Genomic DNA, 16751 nt, shown 5'->3' with positions numbered 1-16751 from the left:
TATGTGAACACATGCTGTAGTTTATAATAGTTATATGTGAACACATGCTGTAGTTTATAATAGTTATATGTGAACACATGCTGTAGTTTATAATAGATAGTTATATGTGAACACATGCTGTAGTTTATAATAGATATATGTGAACACATGCTGTAGTTTATAATAGTGAACACATGCTGTAGTTTATAATAGATATATGTGAACACATGCTGTAGTTTATAATAGTTATATGTGAACACATGCTGTAGTTTATAATAGATATGAACACATGCTGTAGTTTATAATAGTGTGAACACATGCTGTAGTTTATAATAGATATATATGTGAACACATGCTGTAGTTTATAATAGATATATGTGAACACATGCTGTAGTTTATAATAGTTATATGTGAACACATGCTGTAGTTTATAATAGATATATGTGAACACATGCTGTAGTTTATAATAGATATATGTGAACACATGCTGTAGTTTATAATAGATATATGTGAACACATGCTGTAGTTTATAATAGATATATGTGAACACATGCTGTAGTTTATAATAGTTATATGTGAACACATGCTGTAGTTTATAATAGATAGATATATGTGAACACATGCTGTAGTTTATAATAGATATATATGTGAACACATGCTGTAGTTTATAATAGATATATGTGAACACATGCTGTATTTATAATAGATATATGTGAACACATGCTGTAGTTTATAATAGATATATGTGAACACATGCTGTAGTTTATAATAGATATATGTGAACACATGCTGTAGTTTATAATAGATAGTGAACACATATATAATAGTGAACACATGCTGTAGTTTATAATAGATAGAACACATATATGTGAACACATGCTGTAGTTTATAATAGTTATATGTGAACACATGCTGTAGTTTATAATAGTTATATGTGAACACATGCTGTAGTTTATAATAGTATATATGTGAACACATGCTGTAGTTTATAATAGATATATGTGAACACATGCTGTAGTTTATAATAGATATAACACATGCTGTAGTTTATAATAGATATATGTGAACACATGCTGTAGTTTATAATAGTTATATGTGAACACATGCTGTAGTTTATAATAGATATATGTGAACACATGCTGTAGTTTATAATAGATAGTTATTGTTCGGGCGTGCTCTTGAGTACACATAAATAATGTGTATTTGTCCCTCGTAGGGTTCCATATTGTGTGTAACTGTGTGTTCTGTTCTATGTATTAACAGGATGTTCTCATGTTCTAATCTTTATATGATCGATGCCTGCAGATTGGTCGCGTCACCAGCAGAGGGCGGCCTCGCTCCTTGTCTGAATAACGGGATCTCACGGGATCTCACGGGATGTTGCTCTCCGCTCTCGCGAGAGTCTGTATGTGTTTTCGTTTCCCTGTATATCTGATGTTTCCTTGACGTGTTCGTGTCATTGGGCCGCAGCCGGAGCGGAACACCGAGTCCACCGGGTCTACCTAGTCCACCTAACTAGTCTACCTAGTTTACCTACCTAGTCGAACTAGTCCCCGGGTCTAACTAGTCCTCCTAACTAGTCTAACTAGTCCCCTAGTCCTCTGAACCTCGGGAGTATCATGACATCCACCAGGTCCAGAGTCCAGAGCAGAGGCAGCCGGTGAGTGACCTGCTAGCTGCTAGCTGCTAGCCCCGAGCTAACTGCTAGCTAGTTAGAGCTAACTGTCAGCTAGTTAGAGCTAACAGTTAGCTAGTTAGAGCTAACTGTTAGCTAGTTAGAGCTAACTGTTAGCTAGCTAACAGCTAACTGTTAGCTAGTTAGAGCTAACTGTTAGCTCTAACTAGCTAACAGTTAGCTGTTAGCTAGTTAGCAACAACACTGCTGTAGTGAGATATCCAGAGTATGATGTAACAGCATGTGTTCATGTTCATGTGTTCGTGTTCATATGTTCATGTTCATGTGTGTAACAGTATGTGTTCATGTTCATGTGTTCATGTTCATGTGTGTAACAGTTTGTGTTCATGTTCATATGTTCATGTGTGTAACAGTATGTGTTCATGTGTTCATGTGTGTTTCCATCATAACATCATGAGGATCTTTGAGAAGCTATGAACGTGTCTGTCAGACGTAGAAACACCACATACATGTACTCATGTACTCCAGGACAGTACAAGTACTTCAGTACTAATCTTCACATGGAGGAGATGTTGGAGGTTCAGGTGTGTTATTGATCCTGTGGATGATGTGTGTGACACCAGACAAAGAATATCACTGATGAACTATGATATCTTTAGTACTAGATGAACTATAATATCTTTAGTACTAGATGAACTATAATATCTTTAGTACTAGATGAACTATGATATCTTTAGTACTAGATGAACTATAATATCTTTAGTACTAGATGAACTATGATATCTTTAGTACTAGATGAACTATAATATCTTTAGTACTAGATGAACTATGATATCTTTAGTACTAGATGAACTATGATATCTTTAGTACTAGATGAACTATAATATCTTTAGTAACTATAATATCTTTAGATGATGAACTATAATATCTTTAGTACTAGATGAACTATAATATCTTTAGTACTAGATAATATCTTTAGTACTAGATGAACTATGATATCTTTAGTACTAGATGAACTATAATATCTTTAGTACTAGATGAACTATAATATCTTTAGTACTAGATGAACTATGATATCTTTAGTACTAGATGAACTATAATATCTTTAGTACTAGATGAATCTTTAGAACTGTGCATTAAACAGGTGAACGTTTTCTAGTAAAGAGTGACTCTGAACCTGTGAGCACAGAACAGGAAGTCAACTCAACTTACACAGAAATGTGAAACAAGGACAGCAGACATGGGAACATGTGACTAGAGATATACGTACAAGTACACAAACATATGACTAGAGATATACATACAAGTACACAAACATGACTAGATAGAAACTATGGTAACTGTAATCTGGACGAGTTTAATGAGCCGATAAGTCTCAGGAGTCTGGAGGGTTGAGGACCTTCAGCCGGTAAACACAGCAAAGTCTGAAGGTCAAAGGTCACGGTGGTGTTTTCCACAGGGGGAAGGCCTCGTTCCTATCAGCTGACTGACTGTTTGCCTGTCTGCCAGTCAGCTGTTTACAGCTGATAGTGAAGCAGCGCCGCGCCCTGAGGTCACGCCCACTGATCGGTTCATATCAGAGCGCTTCCATGGCAACACAAAGTGTGATTGGCTGGAATTTAAAATGGTCGATCAAGTAAAAGTACTCCTCTGTGTTTGGAAGTACTCCTCTGTGTTTGGAAGTACTCCTCTGTGTTTGGAAGTACTCCACTGTGTTTGGAAGTACTCCACTGTGTTTGGAAGTACTCCTCTGTGTTTGGAAGTACTCCTCTGTGTTTGGAAGTACTCCACTGTGTTTGGAAGTACTCCTCTGTGTTTGGAAGTACTCCTCTGTGTTTGGAAGTACTCCACTGTGTTTGGAAGTACTCCACTGTGTTTGGAAGTACTCCACTGTGTTTGGAAGTACTCCTCTGTGTTTGGAAGTACTCCTCTGTGTTTGGAAGTACTCCACTGTGTTTGGAAGTACTCCTCTGTGTTTGGAAGTACTCCACTGTGTTTGGAAGTACTCCTCTGTGTTTGGAAGTACTCCACTGTGTTTGGAAGTACTCCACTGTGTTTGGAAGTACTCCACTGTGTTTGGAAGTACTCCTCTGTGTTTGGAAGTACTCCACTGTGTTTGGAAGTACTCCACTGTGTTTGTCACAAATCTAAACATAAACATCTTAATAATTAAATACATAGTATTCTTGTCTTAGTGTCTCTCCGTGTAGTACTGTACTGTGTAGTATTCAGTATGTAGTATTTGGATAAAAAGCGTCTGCTAAATAAGATAAGATAAGATAAGATAATCCTTTATTAGTCCCGCAGCGGGGAAATTTGCAGGCTTATAGCAGCGTAGAGTAAAGTGCACACAAGAGACATAGTAAAGAAAGACAAGATAAAATGAAAAATAAAAATGAAAAAATAAAAATAAAAAACAAGTATTATAAATAAGCAATAAAAACACAATAACTGAAATATAATATTTACAGACAGAAAAAAAAACTATATTAACTATTATTGCACAGTGTTTTTATTGTCATGTGTCATGTGGTCTGCTGGGAGCAGAGCTGGTTGTGTAACCTGACAAAACGGATACCAGGAGTGGGGTAAATGACTGTAATGTAATGTAATGTAATATTCTTGAAGTACTTGTTTGTCTCTGCAGGAGTGAGTCACGTATACATCAGGAGGACTGTTGTCCAGCTGAGTCTGAAAATAGTTAGTGGTGTTACTGGTTTAATCCCAGTGGAACATGGTGAGCCTTCTGACCAATCACAGAGCAGAATGCACCAAACACTGATCTAGTCAGCTGAGTCCGCCACGCTGAGCAGAAGAAACACTTGAACAAATAGGATCACTGTAAATCCTCCTTCTGTCCGGACTCGCCTGTGTTGTGTTGTGAGGACTCTCCTGTGTTGTGAGGACTCGCCTGTGTTGTGAGGACTCCTGTGTGTGTGAGGACTCTCCTGTGTGGTGAGGACTGTGTTGTGAGGACCTGTGTGGTGAGGACTCACCTGGAGGACTCGCCTGTGTGGTGAGGACTCACCTGTGTGGTGAGGACTCACCTGTGTTGTGAGGACTCTCCTGTGTTGTGAGGACTCACCTGTGTTGTGAGGACTCGCCTGTGTGGTGAGGACTCACCTGTGTTGTGTCTCCTGTGTGGTGAGGACTCTCCTGTGTGGTGTGAGGACTCTCCTGTGTTGTGAGGACTCTCCTGTGTTGTGAGGACTCACCTGTGTTGTGAGGACTCTCCTGTGTTGTGAGGACTCTCCTGTGTTGTGAGGACTCTCCTGTGTTGTGAGGACTCTCCTGTGTTGTGAGGACTCAACTGTGTTGTGAGGACTCACCTGTGTTGTGAGGACTCACCTGTGTGGACTCAGAAGGTGAGAACATGAGCCGGTTTCATCCATTAAAGGTTCGGTTCCTCTAGACAGGAACCTGAACGTCACAAACATCACTGGTACGCTCAACGTCCAGCTGACCTTCTGACCTCAGGACACATCCAGCTGGAAGGCTTTTATTTTGACGCTGTCTGTTTCCTGTTTCCTGTCCAGGATGGCGGCGGAGGCGGCAGCGTCCGGCGGGCTGAAGCAGAGCCGGCTGGCCCGGGAGCAGCTGGAGGACGCCATCACTGCCGTGATGAAGGCCGAGCAGCAGCTGAGAGAGAACAGCAGAGAGGTCAGTCCTTCATCCTCCTCCTCTTCTTCCTCCTCCTCATCCTCCTTCTCTTCATCCTCCTCCTTCTTCCTCCTCCTTCTCTTCATCCTCCTTCTTCATCCTCCTCTCCTCTTCTTCCTCTTCGTCTTCTTCCTCCTCCTCCAACAGACCTGTCAATCACAAGGTAGCCCCACCCCAAAGCTGCTTTATGCTCTGGTCTATTAGTACCCTAGCCACTAGTACCCTAGGTGTGTGTGTGTGTGTGTGTGTGTGTGTGTGTGTGTGTGTGTGTGTGTGTGTGTGTGTGTGTGTGTGTGTGTGTGTGTGTGTGTGTGTGTGTGTGTGTGTGTGTGTGTGTGTGTGTGTGTGTGTGTGTGTGTGTGTGTGTGTGTCTGAAAAACACAGTAAGCTATTTTGTTCAGTCCTTCACCTGCGGTTGCCGTGGTAACCCAGGCTCAATTAATCATCGACAGGTTAGGTCATGTTACTTACTCGTGTGTGTGCGCGCGCTAGAGTCACCGTATAAAAGAGTGGAGAGAAACAGTTGAGTTCATTTCACCGACAGTCTGAGAACCGCTTCATCTACTGGACTCTGCCGTACTCTACTGGACTCTACTGGACTCTGCCGTACTCTAGTGGACTCTACTGGACTCTGCCGTACTCTAGTGGACTCTACTGTACTCTAGTGACTCTACTGGACTCGTACTCTAGTGGACTCTACTGTAGTCTAGTGGACTCTAGTGGACTCTACTGTACTCTAGTGGACTCTACTGTACTCTAGTGGACTCTACTGGACTCTGCCGTACTCTAGTGGACTCTACTGTAGTCTAGTGGACTCTACTGGACTCTAGTGGACTCTACTGGACTCTAGTGGACTCTACTGGACTCTACTGGGACTCTACTGTACTCTAGTGGACTCTACTGTACTCTAGTGGACTCTAGTGGACTCTACTGTACTCTAGTGGACTCTACTGTACTCTAGTGGACTCTACTGGACTCTGCCGTACTCTAGTGGACTCTACTGGACTCTAGTGGACTCTACTGGACTCTGCCGTACTCTAGTGGACTCTACTGTAGTCTACTGGACTCTACTGTACTCTAGTGGACTCTACTGTACTCTAGTGGACTCTACAGGACTCTGCCGTGGACTCTAGTGGACTCTACTGTAGTCTACTGGACTCTACTGTACTCTAGTGGACTCTACTGTACTCTAGTGGACTCTACTGCCGTACTCTAGTGGACTCTACTGTAGTCTACTGGACTCTGTACTCTAGTGGACTCTACTGTGTGACTCTACAGGACTCTGCCGTACTCTAGTGGACTCTACTGTACTCGTCTCCAGGTAATCTGCCTCCATGATGAAGCTCTGTGAGATGATTGGTCGATAGGACCAGAACCAAGTCCTAGATGGTTTTGATCACATGATGTTAGTAGAGTGTCAATGTGAGACAGGAGGACACCCTGTGTCTCCCCCTGTCTCACCCTGTCTCCCCCTGTCTCACCCTGTCTCACCCTGTCTCCCCTGTCTCACCCTTGTCTGTCTCACCCTGTCTAACCCTGTCTCCCCCTGTCTACCCTGTCTCCCCCTGTCTCCCCCTGTCTAACCCTGTCTCCCCCTGTCTCACCCTGTCTGTCTCACCCTGTCTCCCCCTGTCTCCCCCTGTCTAACCCTGTCTCCCCCTGTCTAACCCTGTCTCCCCCTCACCCCTGTCTCACCCTCACCCTGTCTCCCCCTGTCTCCCCCTGTCTCACCCTGTCTCACCCTGTCTCCCCCTGTCTCACCTGTCTCACCCTGTCTCCCCTCTGTCTCCCCCTGTCTCCCCCTCACCCTGTCTCCCCCCCTGTCTCACCCTGTCTGTCTCACCCTGTCTCCCCCTGTCTCACCCTGTCTCCCCCTGTCTCCCCCTGTCTCACCCCTGTCTCACCCCTGTCTCACCCCTGTCTCACCCTGTCTAACCCTGTCTAACCCTGTCTCACCCTGTCTAACCCTGTCTCACCCTGTCTCACCCCTGTCTCACCCCTGTCTCAACCCTGTCTAACCCTGTCTCACCCTGTCTCACCCTGTCTCACCTCCCCCTGTCTAACCCTGTCTCACCCTGTCTCACCCCTGTCTCACCCCTGTCTCACTCCCCCCTGTCTAACCCTGTCTCACCCTGTCTCACCCTGTCTCCCCCTGTCTAACCCTGTCTAACCCTGTCTCCCCTGTCTCCCCCCTGTCTCACTCCCCCTGTCTCACCCTGTCTCCCCCTGTCTCCCCCTGTCTCACCCTGTCTCACCCTGTCTCCCCCTGTCTAACCCTGTCTCACCCTGTCTCCCCCCAGGTGAGGGCGGAGCTTCAGAGCAGTGTGAGTCGTCAGCAGGAGGCTCTTCGCTGCAGAGAAGTTTGGCTGCTGGAACAAATCCAACAGCTGGAGCTCCTGAAGACTGAGACGCTGCAGCAGCAGCTCCACCGTCTGCACTGGGTAGGTACTGGTCTCTACTGGTTTCTACTGCTCTCTACTGCTGGTTTCACTGGTGTTTACTGGGTGTTTGTCTTCCAGCTCAGAGGACAGTTTGACGTGATCGTCCATCAGCTCCAGAACTCCAACAGCAGAGCAACCAGCTGAACTGCCTGGAGAGCAACCAGTGTTTGTGTGAGGACTGCTGACAGACAGCTGCCCACGTCCCCGTGCTGAGAGACAGACAGGGACTCTGTGTTTGTGTGAGGACGTCCACGTCCACGTCCACGTCCCCGTAAACCTGCTGAGAGACAGACAGGGACTCTGTGTTTGTGAACCTGCTGAACATGAACCAAGAACCAAGTTTTTTATTTCATTGAGCCACGAGTGAATTGATATTAAAATCATATAAATAATTATTAGAATAGTTATAAGTATTTTTATAATTATTATGAATAATAATATTAATATTCACAGGTGCAAACTCGTCACCTTTCGGCGAAATTCGCCGTTTTTGATCCAAAATAGGTCATTTGTGTGATTCGCGTAGATCTGCAATAAAAAATTTGGGGGGGGGTCCTCCAAGTAATCTGCGAAGGCAAGCTGTCATGAATCTAATATTTTTTTCAAGCTTGTTTGTTTGGCCAACCCATGTCATCATGACACGCAAGCTTTTTTTCCGAGTCTTCGGGTCTGTTCGAAATGGAAGGTAGCTGCTCGATGCCGTAATAGACAGGTGTATTACAGGTGACGTAATAGACAGGTGTATTACTAGACATGTCTTTCGGGTGAAGACATTTTCAAAAACCGTTGGTTTCGAGCAGCCTTTTTAAGATAGCATTGACGGTAACGTGTGACGTTGGTACGCTGCAAGAACGTCTAACGTAGGCTAACGTGCTAATGTTAGACAGTTGGCTGACAGACGCCTCGCAAATCACATCAACCATTATTGCTGGTTACAATAACGGTGTTATCGGATAGTACAGTGTCTATTTCTCGGTAACTTTTGAAAAATCTAAGCGAAAAACGCCGAAAAATGTACATTTATATAAAAGACACGGCCGTCAGCGGAGTTTGGTCCGGAGTTTAGCTGCTAATAAGTTACATATAACGTTAACATGCTGATATGAATTATATGGTGTGTCTGTAGAACATGAGTTGTTGTCAACATCAACAATTGATTGTTGTTTACTTTGCACATGAACATATTTGGGTCAAATAACCCACTGTGTATGTAGTGACCTGCGGTGAGGTTCGTGGCTGGTGAGGCACTGACTCTTTCAGAGTCAGATTTACAAATATATAAACCCAATAGAGTAGCTATATATAGATATATATATATATATATATATAATATATATATAAAAACCCAATAGAGGAGCTTAAATCACCATTAAATTGGCAGCTTGCACATTGACAGCACCCTGAGGGTTTCTACCTTTTCCCATTATAATTTCATGAGTTAAATCGCAGAGACTATAACATCAGAGATGTTAGATAACTAGCTATCATTTCATGCAAATTGAACTCTTCCATTTAATAATAACATAATAACATTCCAATAACATTGAAGCATATGAATATATATATATATATATATATATGTAGAACATGAGTTGTTGTCAACATAAACAATTGATTGTTGTTTACTTTGCACGTGAACATATTTGGGTCAAATAACCCACTGTGTATGTATAACATTGAAGCATATGAATATATATATATATTTAAAAATATATATTCCCCTAGGGGTTCGGATCCTTGTCACCTTTTTCATCCCTGATGAGTTTGCACCCCTGAATATTATTATTAATAGGAGAAAGCAAACCTGTAGATTTAGTCGTAAACCGGTCCCATCTGAAGCTGCAACCGTGAATCAATTAGTTGATTAACAGAATGATGGTGATGGTGATGGTGATGATGATGATGATGATGATCATCATCCTGTGTGTGCAGGTTGTCCTCTCTGAGTCTGACACCTGAGGAAACACCTGAGATGAGTTTCCATGCCGACACTCGCTCTCTGAGGAACGCCATCACCTCGTTCGGCAGCATCACGGCTCAGGTAACACACACACACACACACACACACACACACACACACACACACACACACACACACACACACACACACACACACACACACACACACACACACACACACACACACACACACACACACACAGCCTTGTACCAAGTATAGAGGTGCACACAGGTGTTGTGTCTGTGGAGGTGATGATGATCAGGTGTTCTCTGTACTTCCTGTTTGCAGCTGGTGGAGGGCGTGTCCTCGCAGAGCGGTCCAGTTGCTGCCAAGAAACAGGTAACTGCACCGAGCAGGTGGACGGAGAAACTCACCTGTTAAAGACCGATATGTTTTTGTGGAAAAACAGAAACCATCTCCGTCCAGCATCGTTTTAGAAATGATTTCTGTCCACACGAACACGCCTGAAAACAAATCTCACATGACTATTGACGGGCATGCGACAGAGTAATATACTACTCTTTAATAATAACAGGTCAAAGTTCTTCTATAATCTTCCTCTATGAACTCAAACAGACAAAGTTAGTGGACAAAAATACAAAAATCTCGCACACAGAACCAAATTATTTTAAAATGAACACTAACAAATCCAAGTTTACCAAAATGGATCAATACATTTGACCAACACAAGTCTCTCCCTCGTTTCCTCTCGGTTTCATTGTCTGGTCTCCCTCGTAGCTCTGCTGGAGGATGAAGTCTCTGTCGTTCTGGAGAACATTTATGCTTTTGTTCCTCTACAGTTTCTGTGTGAACTTTACAATAGTTCTGCAGAAGAAAAAAAGCATTAATAAGAAAAGTGAAGTTTTGTGTCCATCGTCCTCCTCAAAGACTCAAAAACATGACATCAGACGTCTGCTCCGTGGGTCTGATAACGCCGCTGGACCACTGTTCCATAATGGCTCCAATAACAGCTGCTTCCTCCTCATGTCGTTATTAGTAGAATTATAAAATGCAGAATTTAATGGCTCAACAGCTGCTAGTAGAGACAACAAGGTCAGCAACGCCTGCAATCTGTTGTTCATGTTCAGATGAATCACTGGCAGACCTGACTGACTGGTTTCTTCAGGTGAAGGGTCATGTGATAGAGGCGTGACCAATCAGAGAAGGACGCGTCATGACTGCTTTGACCCAATCAAGTAGTGAACGCAGGATTCAACTTTACCGCTGACATAAAACACTTTCATAAACCGTTAGTCTGATTAGATCACAATATATCAGAGATTGTAATATCAGGACAATAACTTTTGACTGAATCTTGGCGCCTATTATTAACATATAACATCAGTATAACATATTATAACATATTATAACATCCATCCATCCATCTTCCGTAACTGCTTATCCAGTTAAGGGTCGCGGGGGTGCTGGAGCCGATCTCAGCTGTCAATGGGTGAAGGCAGGGTTCACACAGGTCTCCAGCCTATCACAGGGCTGACATATAGAGACAGACAACCATTCACGCTCACATTCACACCTACGGGCAATTTAGAGTCATCAATTAACCTAAGCTGCATGTCTTTGGACTGTGGGAGGAAGCCGGAGAACCCGGAGAGAACCCACGCTGACAGAACATGCAAACTCCACACAGAAGGTTGTCTGGCCCGGGAATTGCTAACCACTACACCACCGGCAGCCTATTATAACATCAGTATAACTATGCTGTGAGGCATAACAGTGCTATAACATATTACTACACCACCGTGCAGCCTATTATAACATCAGTATAACATATTAACATATAAACATCAGTATAACATTATGATAACATCAGGATAACATAACATCAGTATAACATATTATAACATCAGTATAACATATAACATCAGTATAACATCAGTATAACATATTATAACATCAATATAAGATATTATAACATCAGTATAACATATTATAACATCAATATAAGATATAAACATCAGTATAACATATATAACATCATTATAACATCAGTATAAACATATAACATCATCAATATAAGTATAACATCAGTATAACATCAGTATAACATATAACATAATTATAACATCAGTATAACATATAACATCAGTATAACATCATTATAACATCAGTATAACATTATGACATCGTTATGACATCGTTATGACACATGCCTGAAACAGACATGTTTTGAAGAAGGTGACGTGTTGTTTCTCTGATCAGAAGATGGAGGACGGATCTCTGAGCATCTGGCTGATGGGAACTCCTCCATCAAGCAACGCTCCTATTGGCTACCAGGCCAGCAAGAACCCTCAGGATTGGCTGATGGCACACAAGGACGGGAAGGTGAGAGAGACGAGGGACACAGACAGACACACACATCTCTGAAGTCTTTTTTTCTTTTACTTTATTCGTGAGTCTTTATTTGAACGTCTGAATCCGTCTCTTTAACAGGAAGCTTCATTCATAGAAACATTGAGTAAAAAATAATCTGAAATCAATCCGCCTCGTTTTTCACTGTAAACATGAAACCTGACTCATTCAATTCAATTCAATTCAGTTTATTTTGTATAGCCCAGAATCACAAATTACAAATTTGCCTCAGAGGGCTTTACAATCTGTACACATGCGACATCCTCTGTCCTTCCCTCACCTCCTCTGTCCTTCCCTCACATCCTCTGTCCTTCCCTCACCCTCTGTCCTTCCCTCACATCCTCTGTCCTTCCCTCACCTCCTCTGTCCTTCCCTCTGTCCTTCCCTCACCTCCTCTGTCCTTCCCTCACATCGGCACAGGAAAAACTCCCCTAAAAAAAAACCCTTTAACAGGGAGAAAAAAGGAAGAAACCTCTGGGAGAACGACAGAGGAGGGATCCTTCTCCCAGGATGGACAGAAGTCAATAGATGTCATGTGTACAGAATGAACAGCATAACAGAGATACAACACATTCAATGTATATGACATAAATGATTCATATAATAAGACTACTTATAATAACAGCAGCAATTATTACAGTAGAATTATAGTTATGAAAATAGGGATAGTAATGTGACTAATAATAATAATGGAAGTAGCAGTGGGTGTCAGTCGGCTCACAGCAGGAGGCACGACTACGGTCCAGGTACCACAACGATTCATGGAAACCTGCAGAGCGAGAAAGCAAAAGGGCTTCAGGGTGGAAGTAAAGCTAAAATGCTTAATGGTACAGGTAATAGTAATAGTAATGTGACTAGTAATAATAATGGTGGTAGCAGTCGGTGTCAGCAGGGCCGTAGCAGGATGCACATCCACGGTCCAGGTACAGCCACGATTTATAGAAGCCTGCGAGGCGAGAAAGCACAAAGACTCCAGGGTAGAAGCAAGTCAATAAGCGTAATAGTACAGGCAATAATAATAGTAATGTGACTCCTGATGTCATTGACAGGAATGAACCCAAAGTAGAGGAAGTGATTATTGCTGAGTTTTCACTGACTTCCTGTGTGTTTGTGTCAGACTTCCTGTCCCGTCCTGGACTCGGTGGACTTCCTGCAGGCCTGGGGTCAGCTCCGGGACCTGGAGGCGTGGCTCCACCAGGACCAGAACACCGTCAGCAGGGAGCGCACCCACAGCAGCTGCAGCTCCTCCTTCTCCATTGAGAAGATCGACGAATCAGAGTTCACCGTGTCTCCCGAGGAGGAGGAGGAGGAGGAGGAGGAGGAGGAGCTGCTGAGCGACTGGCTCATCACCCCCCCACGGCTGCCATGGAGACCACGTCAGACGCCGAGCGGTGGAAGCGGGTGATGAAGCCGTTCGAGGGCGGCTGGTCTTCAGGTGATTGGCTGATGGGGTCGAGCCGCCCCCGCCGACTGCTCCTCTTGCTGCCAGACCACCAAGGCCTTGGAGATCGAGAACCTGGGCCAGCTTAAGTGCCTGAAGACCCCGCCCGCCTCCCCCACCTCCCCTGCCCCCCTGCGGTGGCCCTGGAGGGGTGGCTTCAGCAGGTGGTGCCGGTCCAGCAGACCTGCAGGGCCAACGAGGTCTGCGCCTCCTTCTCCGATTGCGTCTGTGAGGAGAACTGTGGGAGAGAAGCGCTGAGCCTCTGGCTGCTCAGACAGGATGGACGGGACAAAAACGGGGTCCCTCGATCCAATCAAGCCCCGCCCACTACTGAGGAAGCCCCGTCCACCACCAAGGAAGCCCCGCCCACCCGGCACCACAGAGAGCAGGAACAGAAGGTGACATTTTATCTTGATTTAGTAACTTTCATTGTGAAACCATTTATTCCTTCTTTCATCCATCAATCAACATCCTTTTCTTCTAAAATAACCAATTATTGTCGTTATTGATTGATCGATCAGGTCTTTAAAGCAACAGTAAACCGTGAGGACAGTCTGTCAAAGTTGCTTGTGTTTCCTCAGGTTCAGGCCATCCTGGAGGCCTGGCTCCACCCCCCCAGCACCTCCCCCCTCTCTGGTTGGGGGTCTCTTGAGGAGGAGAAGGCCAGCAGGGAGGAGCACAGCTCGTCTCCGTTCCAACGCCCTCTGGATCCAGGTCTCTGGGTCCTCCCAGGACAGCTGGCCCCTCCGGCAGCAGAGGAGGACAAATGGCTGCTGAAGAAGAGGAGTCAGGCTCAGGTAACAGGACCTCAGACTAGTGCAGACCTGCAGAGACCAGCGCAGACCACTGGTACCAGTACAGACGTGTCATGACAGCAGTGGGTTAACGGAGTCTGTGTGATGTGGGGAAGTTGTTGACTTCACTGTATTGAAATAGTTCCTCTGTGCTCGTTTCCTGTCAGGAGCGTCTGGCGCTGCCGTCAGTCTGTGACCTGTTCTCCTGTATGAAGCTGGGCGGAGACAAAGACAAGTGGCTGCACAAAGCTCCTGAACAGGTGACTTACCTTCACTGTCCCTTTAACATCAGTCAGTTTGTGGTGTACTGTTCCTTTAACAGTCTCTGTTTTTCTTGCAGATGTGATGATGATGATTCTTCTTCTTCTTCTCTCTTGGAGTCACTTTAACGCTGATCAGCGAACACGACTGCAACAATGTAACCACGGCTCCGCCTTCTTTCCTGTGACATCAGCACACTGAGCTCTCCTCCAATCAGGATCCAGATCCTTCCGTGTTAAAGGACCCCTCAGTGAGACTTGATGCAGCTTCCAGTCTTTGATCTTTTATTTCTTCTTCTCATGTTTTTCTTTGTTTCCTGTGATTCAGAGCTTCTGATCATTTTCATAATCCATTGCGTGACTTTCTATATTCATTGTTGATTTGTTATTTGGTCGACAGTTTTGATGGTTTTTTTCTTCTTTTAATTGATGAAACGTTCAGACACTTCGGCTCATGAGTCTTCATCAGTGGATCTTAAAAATTTCCCACAATACATTGTACCAACTGATCCTGACAGGAGAGGGGGCGGGGCCTGAGAGGGGCAGGGCTAACCTTCGTTATTTTAAATGAACCTTCTTTAACTAACTTCTTAATTTAACGGGTGGAATGTTCCTTTTCTTCTTCTCTTGTTACCGGTGGAACTGCTGAACTCTACTTCCTGTCCAGGCTGCATCACATGACCGATGCTGTGTTCTGCACATGCTCAGTAGTGTTCTCTCTTTTCATGGATTAAATAGTAATAACTAAAAATCAGTTTACCCGGCCTCTCTTTCATGACGAGATGAGCCATCTATCAATACGTTTATTAGCTTTTTGATTGATTTATTAATTGATGCTTTTTTGCTGTTTATCAATTCAGTTCAGGCAAGTTTAATTATTATTATTATTATTATTTTAAAACCCAATCAAGTAAATGTGTTAAGGAAACCTTACATCTTTGATCTTTCAAATTAAAAGCTCCTTGCCTTTTTTAATCTGTATTTTATACCCTGAGTTGAGTCTTGCAGGCAGACCCCGGTTTGATAGGTGGAGTTCGTCACATGTCATGACACCACCTGGAAGACTCAGTTCAGGGCACAAAGCAGGTTTATGAAATCTACAGAATCAAGTTACCTGCAGTATGTCAGGTCACATGACTCTGCAGTCAGCAGTGATTGGTGCTTTTTATTGAAGCTCTGACAATGTTTGGGGGGCGGGGCTAATATATATAATGTCAGAGCTGTGATTCTATACAATAATAAAACATGCTGACATCATCACTCTGTCTGTGACATCACTCTGTTTTTGCTGAAAGTTTCCAGTTTAACTTTGACTGAAGGGATTTTATTCTGAAAGTTTCCAGTTTAACTTTGACTGAAGTGATTTTATTCTGAAAGTTTCCAGTTTAACTTTGACTGAAGGGATTTTATTCTGAAAGTTTAACTTTGACTGAAGAGATTTTATTATGAAAGTTTCCAGTGTTTTATATTATTTGAGGCTCCCGGTCTGCTGCGTAAAATGTGTCTGATACACACACACACACACACACACACTGATAAACTTCTGGTGAAGCCACACCCACCAGCAGGAGGACACTGATACACAGTAACATGACATTAGAGTCATTTAGCAGAGGCTTTTCTCCAAAGCGACTTACAGTCAGTAGTATGTTACATATCATTCACCCATTCACACACTGATGACAGGCTACCATCAAGGTGCCACCATCAGACTCTAACTAACATTCATCATCAGTCCACACCGATGGCCTTCAGGAGCAACTTGGGGTTAAGCGTCTTGCCCAAGGACACATCGACCTGAAGCCGGGTATCGAACCACCGACCATCTGAATGGAGAGCTACCTTGCCGCCCTGTGGCGTAGTGTGTGTGTCTACTGTGTATCAACAAGACAGTGAGATTAGATAAGTGGCCAAATCAATGACTCATCTTTCTGATACTATCAGATCAGATTGCTCAATTAGGCTCATTAGGATACAATGCTGTGATGTTTCATCATTAGTTGTCTATTAAATAAAGGTGAAACTGGTGCTAGTGATGATAAAATGCACAACAACGTCAAAATGTGCCGCTAATAGAAGCGTTAATGCTTCACTTATCAATACTACAGGCTTTATTCATTTAGGAAACCTTACCAATCAAAAACAGGACGGAGTCAGTAAACAGCATCACATGCAGTAACATTGCGTTATCTTTATGTGACTGAGAAAAC

At 43.7% G+C, this 16751-nt stretch overlaps 1 protein-coding gene across 1 annotated transcript; it reads left to right on the top strand.

Annotated features, from left to right (window-relative positions):
* Positions 1-1381: 1381 nt before the first annotated feature.
* Positions 1382-15801, top strand: ncoa4 (nuclear receptor coactivator 4). Its single transcript, XM_054600014.1, is given in 15 exon segments — positions 1382-1639; positions 5152-5275; positions 7576-7716; positions 7795-7848; positions 9069-9085; positions 9628-9757; positions 9965-10015; positions 11897-12019; positions 13164-13407; positions 13410-13507; positions 13509-13614; positions 13617-13885; positions 14069-14284; positions 14449-14541; positions 14622-15801. Coding segments are annotated over 15 exon segments (1713 nt in total). The 5' UTR covers positions 1382-1598; the 3' UTR covers positions 14628-15801.
* Positions 15802-16751: the final 950 nt, after the last annotated feature.

This window comes from Anoplopoma fimbria, chromosome 6, assembly GCF_027596085.1.
Source record: "Anoplopoma fimbria isolate UVic2021 breed Golden Eagle Sablefish chromosome 6, Afim_UVic_2022, whole genome shotgun sequence".
Taxonomy (NCBI): Eukaryota; Metazoa; Chordata; class Actinopteri; order Perciformes; family Anoplopomatidae; genus Anoplopoma; species Anoplopoma fimbria.
The sequence above is the reverse complement of the archived record's forward strand: the minus strand, read 5'-3'. Positions and strand labels throughout refer to the sequence as shown.